This window comes from Balaenoptera physalus (assembly GCF_965194825.1).
Source record: "Balaenoptera physalus genome assembly, chromosome: 19".
Taxonomy (NCBI): Eukaryota; Metazoa; Chordata; class Mammalia; order Artiodactyla; family Balaenopteridae; genus Balaenoptera; species Balaenoptera physalus.
The window spans coordinates 15,613,383-15,625,731 of record NC_138900.1 but is presented as its reverse complement, the minus strand read 5'-3'; the positions used below and the strand labels follow the sequence as shown (position 1 = coordinate 15,625,731).

Here is a 12,349-nt window from a genome sequence, read left to right as displayed (position 1 = left end):
GAAGGCATAAAGGTAATTACATATTAGTTCTATGGTATATATGCTGACTGGCAACTTTTTTCTTTCTGACCGGCAACTTTTTGTAAAAGTTTTTTTTTTCCTTAAAGTTACACAAACATTAAACGAATATTCTTCTTTTTAAAACTTAGAGCATAACACACAACATTTTTCATATTTTTTCTTGGATATTTTACACACTTATTTTTCAAATGTCTTCTATACTCAGCTTGAATAGACTTGCCTTAAAAAGAATATTTAGAATATTTGAGATTCCAATAAATCTCAAGATTAAAGAGAATTTATATTGATTTAATAATGATGATCTTTTCCCAAAAAAGTACGTATTAAAAATTTATTCAAATCCTCTTTTAGGTCTCAGTAATGCTTTAAAGGTTTCTTTCTCCCATATACATCGGATACATTTTTTTTTTTCCTTTAGGATTTTGTTTCTACTCTTAACATTTTTCTTCCATTTTATTTATTTTTTAATTTTAATTTTTTTTGGCTGCACCATGAGATTTGCAGGATATTGGTTCCCCGACCAGGGAATGAACCTGGGCCATGGCAGTGAAAGCACCGAGTCCTAACCACTGGACCGCCAGGGAATTCCCACCTTCCATTTTACTTTTGAACTGGTTAGTGGTTTGTATATAGAAATGCTGTTGATTTCTGTATATTAATTTTGTTTCCATACTGTATTGAATTCTCTTGTTTCCTCTTCAACTGCCCACATACATAATTGTATCACCTAGATATAATTTTGTATGCACCTTCCCAATTTTTATCTTTTTTTTCTTTTCTATATGCATATAGAATTATAGTAAATAAATGTGGTACCATGAGTAATCTGGTCATGTTCCTGACTTTAGCAGGAATATGTATCATTTCCCGCAGGAAACATGGTTCTGGCCTTTAGCTTAGTATGTGTGTAGAATAATTTTTAAAAATATCATGTTAAGGAAGTGTCCTTTTACTTCTATTTTATAAATAGATCCTCTTTAAAAAATATCAAATTCTGATTTAAAAAAAAATTAGTAGCTCTATGGAGCTGATTATATATTTTTTTGAATATGATAAATTATATTAATGGATTTCCTTAAATTGAAACATCTTTCTGATAGACAGAAAAAAATGTTTCACTCAATTCTTCTCCAATTACAGACAGTCCCCAACCTAAGATAGTTTAACTTATGAATTTTCGACTTTACAATGGTGCAAAAGTGATACACACAGAAAACATAGATACCTTGAATTTTAAGTTTTGATCTTTTCTCAGGCTAGCTTTATGTGGTATGATACTCTCTGGTGATGCCGGGCAGCGGCAACAAGCCATAGCTCCCAGTCAGCCATGTGATCACATGGGTAAACAACCAGTACACCCTTAAAACCATTCTATACCCATTAAACCATTCTGTTTTTCATTTTCAGTACAGTAGTCAATAAATCACATGAGATATTCAACACTTTATTATCAAATAGGCTTTGTGTTAGATGATTGAAGGCTAATGTAAGTGTTCTCAGCATATTTAAGGTAGGCTAAACTAAGCTATGATGTTTGGTAGGTTAGGTGTATTAAATGTATTTTCAATTTATGCTATTTTCAAATTATGATGGGTTTATCAGGATGTAAGTCAGGAAGGTCTGTAGTCTACAATTCTTTGCAATTCCAATTAAAATCCCAACAGCGTTTTTTCCTTAGAGCTAGATAAACTGATTCTAAAATTCAAATGAAAGCACAGAGGTCCCAAAGTAGCTGAGAAATTTTTTAAAACTGGAACATTTGTGTAGTGGGAAGTGGGGAAATCCCTGCCAAGCAAACAGGGTTATTATAAAGTTAAAGTAGTTAAGACAATGTAAACATATACACACACACACACACACACACACACACACACACACACACACACAGCACAGTACTGGTATAGATGTAGACAAATAGATTAAAGAAACAGAATAAAGAGCATAGAAACGATTAAGCATGTATATTATAAAGGTGGCATCACAAAGTAAAGATCTATTTAACAAATGGTATTGGAACACTGGTCACCTACATGCAAAAATAATTTTACTGATATAATTATCAGTAAATTCCTACCTTGGACCAATTACAAAATTGAATTCCAGTTGGATCAAAGACTAAATATTTTCTTTGAAAAGAAACTGTAACATAATATTAGGAAAGATATCTTATAAAATACCAACATTGGCAACTCATGAAAGAAGACTATTAAACATTAATGTTGCATATGTCATTTCAAAGAGGGCTTATGAGACCAAAACCAGGAGCTCTTAATGCTGTGACCAAAGACTGAAGTTCTCCATGGGATGTAATAATAGTCACTCAACAGTGCTATGTCTTCCTGAGGAGATACAAGATTTAACCACTTATATCTATGATTGCTGATATGGGAAAGTAAAAATAAATGTTTCCCAAGTTTAACAACAACAATAAAAATTAATGTTGCATATTAATTTTGACTGAATTCTTACTGTATGCACAAACTTATCATATGCTAGATGAAACTATCCAAATTTAAAGTTTATATACAACAAAAGATACACGATAACATATAAGCGACAAATTAGAAGAAGATATCTCCATAAATCCTAATGCTGAAGAAGGCATTCTTAAAATCCCTTAATTTCAAGTAGAAAAAGGACTAACGGCATAAAATGGACAAATAATATGAACAGTCAATTGGCAAAATTTGCATTTCTTCACTCATGAGTGGATTTCCATTTGTACAGTATCATAAGAGTGTGGTCCTAGAGTCAGGTTGCATGGGTTTGAATCCTGGCTTTACTGCACACTAGATGCATGAAGTTATGTAAGTTTCTTAATCTCTGTGCTTCACTTCCTTTCTCTGTAAAAATTAAAATAATATCTATCTTACACACTTCTGATAATGATTACATGAAATAAGCTATGTTAAGCTTATAGCACAATATACCTGGCACATAATAGGTACTCAGTAAAGCTATTATACTTATTGCTGTAGAAGATTTTTCTAGCTGCTGGGTAGTCTATTCAAATATAAATAAAAGCTGCCACGGAATATATTTACATCCATATTCTAGAATGAATGCCCAGAAACATAGGCAGTCCATTTCTGTTTGATAGTCCAGACCAAGATGTCTGGCTCTGGTGTCTGAAAGGAACTGAATGAAGTTTTTGAAAGCTAATAGAGTGTCCTATTTGTAGATCACAACTCCTTATCTCCAGCTTTTTACTTTATAAGGAAAATTCACATGTGAACTAATTATTTGGAATACTCTCATAAAAGATGGTCATTACCCACTAATTCAAAATACATCTAAAAAATGTATCTACAAATCTGAATAGTCTTTTTTTTGTGACATTTTTATTTTAAAATATTTATTGGCCACTTGCATTTTTTCCAACTGCTTGCTCATGTTCTTCACCCAATTTTCTATTTTCTTAATTATTGGTTTTTAAGAATTGCTAGTATATTTCTGCATATGTATTACAAAAACTGTTTCCAGTTTTGCCTTATTACAGTGTTTATGGTAGTTTTATTGAAGAGAAGGATTAATTTTGTGAACACAAATGAGGCATCTACTCTTTTATCTTATCAGTTTCATATGTTAAAGTAAAAAAGTAGGTCAATGAATACAGCGAACACATTCAAAGACCTTTTCAGGTAGAAAGATTTATATAGCTAATAATTATTAACAATATTTATCATTTATGGAGCACTTACTATGCATTTAACCCTCCCAATATTCCTATGGGGTAAGTATTATTATTATCCCCACTTACAGATGATGTAACTAAGGCCAAAGAGATTAAGAAACTTGCCCATAATCATGCACTTAGTAAGTCACTGAGCCAAGATTTGAACCCAAGTCTGTCTAGGCCCAGAAAACCACTCTGCCAAAAGGAGAAATAACTGGATAAGCCACAGAATCATATGGTCAATAGAAGTGTGTATGTGTTTCAGGATGGAAAAGATATGAGCTGAGGAAAAAGAGGCAGTGGAAAATATTTAAAATACAGAAGTATGAGGGATTCCAGTGTTGGAAACAAAAAGAATCAACAGCAGAGGAAAATGAGTCATTTTGTAAGAAGATGAAGAATACTGTATCTTTTGAGACCATAAAAAAAAGACGTGGAGAGTTACAGATACCAGAACTATAAAAAATTCTGCCACAGAATTTTAGTATATATTTTAGCTCAACTTAAAAAGTCTCAACTGAAGGAAATATATATGGAGGATCATCTGAAAGAAGTACTCGATTTACTCTTCCTGATAATTCTAGCTTTTAATCTATGGCCAAGAAGGACTTTTAATAAACTGAGCTTAAAATCGTAAGAATTATGGAATTATTTTGGATTTCTTTTTGACCTAGGTGCCAATGAAAAGCTTTCTTCTTTCCTGAATTATAAGCTTTTTCCTCATAAGTAGTGCAAATTATGGGATGAACTTTATGTCTCAGTTTGCTTTTGCTTCTCCAGATCATATTCAAAATTTTTTTTTTAAAGATTTTTTGTATGTGGACCATTTTTAAAGTCTTTATTAAATTTGCTACAATATTGCTTCTGTTTTATGTTTTGCTTTTTTGGCCGTGAGAAATGTGGGGTCTCAGCTCCCTGACCAGGGAATTGAACCCTCACCCCCTCCATTGGAAGGCAAAGTCTTAACCACTGGACTGCCATGGAAGTTCCTCAAATTTGAACTCAAGTTTTATAATCCTGTATGGACCTGTTTCTGCATAGCCATATGTCAAATTTCCCCAGGTTCTGACCTTCTAGCTGTATTTTTCCTCACCTTGATTTTTGATTTAGTTTTTTCCAACTTACTGGTAGGTTAAGCTAACCCATTGCAACTGCATTGTAAAATAATGCAGGAAACAAATAAATGCTTAAAACGTACAAGAGGGGACTTCCATGGTGGTGCAGTGGTTAAGAATCTGCCTGCCAATGCAGAGGAGACGGGTTCGAGCCCTAGTCCAGGAGGATCCCACATGCTGCGGAGCAACTAAGCCCATGTGCCACAACTACTGAGCCTGTGTGCTGCAACTACTGAAGCCCACACACCTAGAGGCCGGGCTTGGCAACAAGAGAAGCCACTGCAATGAGAAGCCCATGCACCGCAATGAAGAGTAGCCCCCGCTCGCCACAACTAGAAAAAGCCTGCGCACAGCAACGAAGATCCAACGCAGCCAAAAATAAATTAATTAATAATAAAAAAAAAAGCAACGTACAAGAGAACTGGTCATATCCTCTTCTTCCTTGAAAAGGGCAGAATCTGGAGAACACCAAGCTGAGGAAAGAGAAATAAAAATCTGTTTACTTCAGAGCCCCAGATAAAGGACTAGAGAAATCTTCAGCACCAGCTATAAGATCACCTATAATGATCCTCAGACCTTTGAGAAATATTAACCACCACCAGGCTACAGAGACACTGAAATGTACATAGATGGCTTGTAATTTAATCATACAGGGTTCTATGGGAATTTCTGGAGGGCTAAGTCTAGGGTGCCCAATGAATCTATTTCCCTAGTTTCCTGCTATTTTATTCCTAATAGGAGATTTTTAAAGTACATAATAATAAATTCCACAAAGATTTAAGGATTAAATTATTTATGAAGCACTGTAAAGAATTTGGAAAAAACTTTAATCAGAGACAGGTTACAGGCATTGTGGAACATTCATATGATGGAATGAAATGCAGTTATAATTCTAAAGACATTTTAAAATAACTTAATTGACTTATTTTTTACCCTAAAAAATTCAGGGCCTTAAGGTTAAAAATGGAAGACTGAATACTTGCATTTATTTCTGCTCTCTCTGAAACACAACCAAAATGAAAGAAACAAAAGAAACAATCTCACAAGGACAAAGAATACAGAAGATTTTCGCGGATAAGAGATGTCAACAAAATTTTGAAAGATAGAGAGCAAATGACTGGTTTCTAACTTAGAGAAAGATGAAGCTTAAGTGAGGGTGGGGAAACCATGGCAGAACACTTGAAAGGCTCAGGAATGGAGGTATTAAGTACTTCTACAGGCAGGAGTTTGGGGTGGGGCTGAAAAACAGGGAACTACATACAAGGTGGGGTTGAAGCAATGTAGAGAAAATAAGGGAATTAAGTAAAAGCTGTCAGATTGAAAGATGAAGTGCTCCCCTCAACTTTTTTCCTTTCTTTGCCTCCCAAAAGCAGGAGTCCTGGCTTATACTCCTCAAACAATCTAGGACTTCTTGCTGGGAAAACTGACTAGCTCAAAAGAAAATGCATACATATCCTGACATTTGGTCAACCTCCAACCTCGAACAAAACACCATATTAGAAAGAAGGGCAAGGAGAAGAGTGGGTGGGAGTCGGGGTGGGGTGAGGGTGATGAGGAAGGGGTTAGATAGAAAACAGAGATAAATCCTTATTTCTACTGTCAAAAGTCAATAGGAAATATCTAAAACTGAAATCAAACATTAGCAGTATGAGGATGTTATTCAGGAAAGCAGAGCTGAATACCAGAATATCCAGAAAAAAATGTTCCAAGTAATTGCCTATGGGTAGTGGGACCAGGGTATGGGAAGGAATGGAACAGGAAACTTTTGTTTACAGTTATATATTTAACAGTACTTTTTAAAAAATCTAAATGTATTTAAGAAAAATAGGAATTATATTAAAAATTTATTTTAAAAAACAGTTGTCAAGTGAATAAAATAAAAAACAAACGTCAACACGGTCAATAACTTGTGAACTTTCTTGGTAGGAGTACTGAACTTCGTAACTCTTTTTACAGACTCTCTCCTAAACTCTGCCCATCTCTGAGCCACCTCACCTGTCCTTTCCATCATCTGGGTCAAACGCTCCGTTGTCACACAGCTACTGCTGATCTCTGAAGGTTGAGATGTCATTCAGGTCTTTCCCACTCTAAACAGAGGGATTAAGATAGGGTGCAGGTCTAGCAATTCCAGGGTCCACTCTATCTCAGGACTCCCCAGCTTCCAGGGAAGGTCTCAGATCAGGAGGTCTCCTTCCACGATAGATACCTGCTCTTCACGGTTCTTTATCCTCACATCACAGATCTGCCTTATCTTTGTGGAGCCAGGACCTGTGGGCTTATGATATAAATCCAATTTACCTGATGTCTTCTCACTGGATCCCTATGGGAACCAGCCTCCAAGGTGGCCCCCAATGATCGTTGTCTTCTGGTATTCATGTCTTTCATACACCCCTCCCACACTGAATAGAGTTGACCTGTATAACCAATAGTATATTGCAGAAATGACAGTGTGTGACTTCCAAGGTTAGGTCATAAAAGACATTGTGGTTTCTGTCTTGCACATTTTTTTTTTTTTTTTTTAATGGCTGTGTTGGGTCTTCGTTTCTGTGCGAGGGCTTTCTCTAGTTGTGGCAAGCGTGGGCCACTCTTCATCGCGGTGCGCAGGCCTCTCACTGTCGCGGCCTCTCGTTGCGGAGCACAGGCTCCAGACGCGCAGGCTCAGTAATTGTGGCTCACGGGCCTAGTTGCTCCGTGGCATGTGGGATCCTCCCAGACCAGGGCTCGAACCTGTGTCCCCTGCATTGGCAGGCAGATTCTCAACCACTGCGCCACCAGGGAAGCCTGTCTTGCACATTTTTGAATCATGCACTTTGAAGGAAGCCAGCCACCATGCCATGAAGACACTCAACAAGCCTTAGGGAGAGGCTTGTGCCAGCAGCCAACACCAATTTGCCAGCCATCTTGGAAGCAAATCCTCCAGTCCCCATTAGCCTTCTGATGACTGCAGCCCTGCCAGCAATTGACTGCAACTTAATGAAATATCTGAGCCAGAATACCCAGCTAAGTCACTCTCCACTCCCCAAAAACTGAGATAATAAATGTTTATTGTTGTTTAATATATGTTTATTGTTGTTTAAGACACTAAATTTTGAGGTACCTTATTACACAGTAATAGATAATTAATACAGTCCCAAACAATTAGCTTCCTTGCTTGTAATTCACAGTCCCTGGAGTCACTGACCAGAAATGCTAAGACAGCAGGAGTCTGGAAGAAAACTCAAAGACTCAGCAACTCAGGCTGAACCAATAGAAACACTAAGAGTCTAGAAACAAAGTGAATACAATAGTGATGTTCACATAATATCTGCTCCTCAAATATCTTTTGTAAACATAAAGGTGTAGGCCTGATGCAGTGACAGATATAAAGCTGAGTCAAAAAACATTCAGATTTTCAGCAACCCCAGATTTGGTGTGAAAGAGAGGTGCATTAAAAGTCCAGCTACTCCATTTCCTATCTATCTTGACAATTGAGATAAACGAGAGTTGTAACATAGAACTCCCATGCTCGTCATATGAAATGAGAATTATACTCATGTCACAGTGACATTGTCACATGACATTAATTTATCATCTATGGTGAAAAAAATGATACACAAGAGAGTAGACTAATCCTTACTCTGAATGACAAAAAAGAAATAATAAAACAGAAAACATTCAATTATAATAAATTTTGAGAAGTGTTATGCTTGGGATATACTCCTACTGTCCCTCACACAGTTTCTATTTTTTTCGAATGGCAATTATCACTAACAAATTATATAATTTATCATGCATATTGTCTTTCCACCCCCTCATATAAAATACATGAAAACAGGGATTTATTTTTGTCTTTTTGCCACTGATAGTAGGTGCTCAAAAAATATGTTGATAAACTGGTATAGCCACTAGGGAAAACAGTATGGCAGTCAAAAAATTAAGAATAAAATTACTATATGATCCATAAATTCCACTTGTGGATATATACCTAAAAGAACTGAAAGCAAGGACTCGAATAGGTATTTGTACACCCATGTTTGTAGCAGCATTATTTGGAATAGTCAAAAGAAACAAACAATCCAACTGTCCACTGACAGATAAATGGATAAATAAAATGTGGTATATACAATCAATGAAATATTATTCAGCCTTAACAAGGAAGAAAACTCTGACACATGCTTTAACATGGATGAACCTTGAGGACATTATGCTAAGTTAAATAAACCAGTCACAAAAGGACAAATACTGTACAATCTGGTACACAGAGTACATAATGAGGTAAAGTCAAATTCATAGGGACAGAAAGTAGAATGGTGGTTGCCTGGAACTGGGGGACTGAAGGAATGGGGAGTTATTGTTTAATGGGTACAGTTTCTGTTTTGCAAGATAAAAAGAGTTCTATGGATAAACAGATGGTGATGGTGGCACAGCCATGATGGATGTAATGCCACTGAACACTTAAAAATGGTTGGTAAGAGGGTAAAATTTTTGTGTATCTTTTTGCCTTTATTGAGGTATATCTGATACAAAAAAACCCTGCACAAATCTACGTGTATATGTCCTGATCAGTTTGGACATATTCATATATCTGTTAATACCAATACCATAACCAAGGTACTAAACATATCCATCACCTCCAAACACTTCCTTGTGTTTTGTGTTTTTTTTCCAGTAAGAACAGCTAACATGAGATCTACTCTCAACGTATTTTAAAGTGCATAGTATCACTTTGTTAATATAGGTACTATGTTGTACAGGGCTCTAGAACTTATTCATCTTACATAACAGAAACTTTGTACCTATTGTAAAACAATTCCACATTTCCCTCTCTCCCAGCCCCTGGCAACCACCATTCTACTCCCTGCTTCTTTAAGTCTGATTATTTTCAATACCTCATGTAAAAGAATCATGTAGTATTTGTCCTGTAACTGGCTTATTTCATTTAGCATAATGTCCTAAAGGTTCATCCATGTTGTCACAAATGTCAGGATTTCCTTCTTTCTTAAGGCTGAATAATATTCCAGTGTACATATATGCCACATTTTCTCTACCCATTCATCTGTTAATGGATAGATGTTTCCATATCTTGGCTACTGTGAATATTGTTGCAACGAACATAGGGGTACAGATATTATGATAGCAAATTTTATGTCATGTGTTATGTTATCTCTATTTTACCACAATTAAAAAAAATACACACAGAGTGTACCCTTGAACAACACGGGTTTGAACAGTGTGGGTCCACTTACACGCAGATTTTTTTTCCAGTAAATACATACTACAGTACTACTACACGATCTGAGGTTGGTTGAATCTGCAGCTGCAGAACCTAGGATACAGAGGGCCAACTGTAAAGTTCTACTTAGATTTTTGACTGCAAGGGGTGGGGAGGGAATCGGACCCCCACGTTGTTCAAAGGTCAGCTGTACATATTGAGCAAATGAATAAATACTAATGTGGGGTAATTAAAATTAGAAGAAAGCAAAATATCAGATAAGAATAACATAGAAATGGGTGGGTAGTTTGGAGTTCAAGTGTTCTAAAACCTTATTTAAGTTTGGGTTTTGTTAAACATGCATGTTAAAAATTCAAGGATAAGAGGGCTTCGCTGGTGGCACAGTGGTTAAGAATACAGCTGACAATGCAGGGGACATGGGTTCGAGCCCTGGTCCAGGAAGATCCCACATGTCGTGGAGCAACTAAGCCCGTGCACCACAACTACTGAGCCTGAGCTCTAGAGCCCATGAGCCAAAACTACTGAAGCCTGCATGCCCTAGAGCCCATTCTCTGCAACAAGAGAAGCCACTGCAATGAGAAGCCCGCTCACCACAACTAGAGAAAGCCCACACGCAGCAACGAAGACCCAATGCAGCCAAAAATAAATTAATTAATTAATTTTAAAAAAAATTCAAGGATAAGAAACCAAAGCATTGGAGAAAGAAATGGGGATAAGGTAAACCTGCACAATAAAAAAGAAGGCATAATAGAAAATAAAACAAATTTTTATCAGCAATCACAATAAATGTAAATGAATTAAACTCACCTATTAAAATAACAGTCAAACAGGATAAAAAGGGGAAAAGCCCAGCAATATGCTCTTAACAAGAGACAGACCTGAAGTATAAAGACATAAAGGGAAGGGGTTGTAAAATGAAATTCCTGGAAAATACAATAACAAAACGTGAGAAGCAATATTATCAAACAAATGAGAACATGGACTAAAAGACATTCACCAGGATAAAGAGGCATGTTTCTTAATGTCGTAGATTGGAATCTTGGTCCCAATGTTTCACCCTCCGCTAAGAGGATTACACATTCACACTTTTTGCCATTTAACTTTGCCTTGCCCTCTGACTGGGTGTAATTAATGTTACACTTAGGCACCTGAATAGCTTTAGCTAACCTAATATTAGTATACTTTGGAGCAGAGGTTTTTAAGGGTGTTTTTATGATCTGTCTTGTATGCTGGTGATCCACCAGGAGAAGCACATGTCCTGGTAACCACTGTCCTTTTAGCCTGAGCTGCAGAAGGAATACATGTGGAGCAGGTCTGAATCGATTCTGCAGTCCAGCCACCCAGGCAAGCCCAGCCTAGATAAGCTGAACACAGAACCTGCAAACCTGTGAACAAGAGAATAAATGCTTGCTGTTTCATGCCACTGAGTTTAAGAGTGGTTTGTTAGGCAGCATTATTATGATCACAATAACTAATACATATAATAAAAGAAGACATAGGAAGATGAAATAATAAATCTGGAAAAGATCACCAAGGGAAACTGGAGCGCAACAGAACCGGGCCAAGAACTGCTGGGGGCAAAAAAGGGCAGCAAAGGAGACTAAGAAAGAGTGGCCAATGGGGAGGAAAGACCACGTGAAACCAAATACAGAAATTTTTTTCATGCGGTTACCAATTATGCCAAAGGCTACACAAAAGTCAAATGAGGTAAGACAAGAACCACTACACATATCACAATTGCAAACACCTCCACACTCTGCACATCTACCTGACAATCACAGACAACACCACACACGTTATCATAAATCACAGACAATTACAAACATCACCATGAAACAAATATCCCATCACAATTACTCCACCACACTCAACACAACCACACCCCCATCACTGTCGCATCATCACAATCACACACACACACACACACACACACACACACACACAGGATCACAACCCCACAGACCATCATAATCACACACACACTAACTCTTCACCAGTTTCTTGTTCCAACAACTCCAGCCACGCTCCAGGAGCGTACTCCCACCCCGAGCACTCTGCACTGCCACTACTCCAGACACTCTGGGCCTCCTTAAAGGCTCCGCCCCGTCAGCGGCGCGCGCTGGTTCAGCCCAGATTGCTTGAGGCCCTCCTTCAAGTCCCGCTCCGGGGACGCGGTAGCGTCACCTGCCGGAAACGCCCGAGCGCGCATCTAGCGCGCAGTTTCTGGGAGGCTGGGTGAAGGTGACACGCACGATGGCCCGAGCCAGGCGCCGGTAACGCCGAACCAACCCTCCGCGCCCGCCTCCCAACGGAAGTTCCACTACA

The 12,349-nt window shown here is 37.5% G+C and overlaps 1 protein-coding gene across 10 annotated transcripts in view; it reads right to left on the bottom strand.

The window, feature by feature from the left end:
• Positions 1-12,338, bottom strand: part of ZNF568 (zinc finger protein 568) — a 39,640-nt gene extending 27,302 nt beyond the window's left edge. The window contains exons 1-5 of one of the 10 annotated variants that reach the window (XM_082439328.1): positions 11,022-12,335; positions 10,832-10,902; positions 7,019-7,080; positions 6,808-6,899; positions 5,227-5,285 (exon numbers count right to left, since the gene is read on the bottom strand). In XM_082439328.1, the coding sequence (XP_082295454.1) occupies positions 5,227-5,285; positions 6,808-6,883 (135 nt within the window). In that variant the 5' untranslated portion in view covers positions 6,884-6,899; positions 7,019-7,080; positions 10,832-10,902; positions 11,022-12,335. Of the gene's footprint in view, positions 1-5,226; positions 5,286-6,807; positions 7,088-10,831; positions 10,903-11,021 lie in introns of all 10 variants that reach the window. The other 9 variants (XM_082439332.1, XM_082439330.1, XM_082439327.1 and 6 more) reach the window with 9 other exon arrangements.
• Between the last annotated feature and the right edge of the window lie 11 nt (positions 12,339-12,349).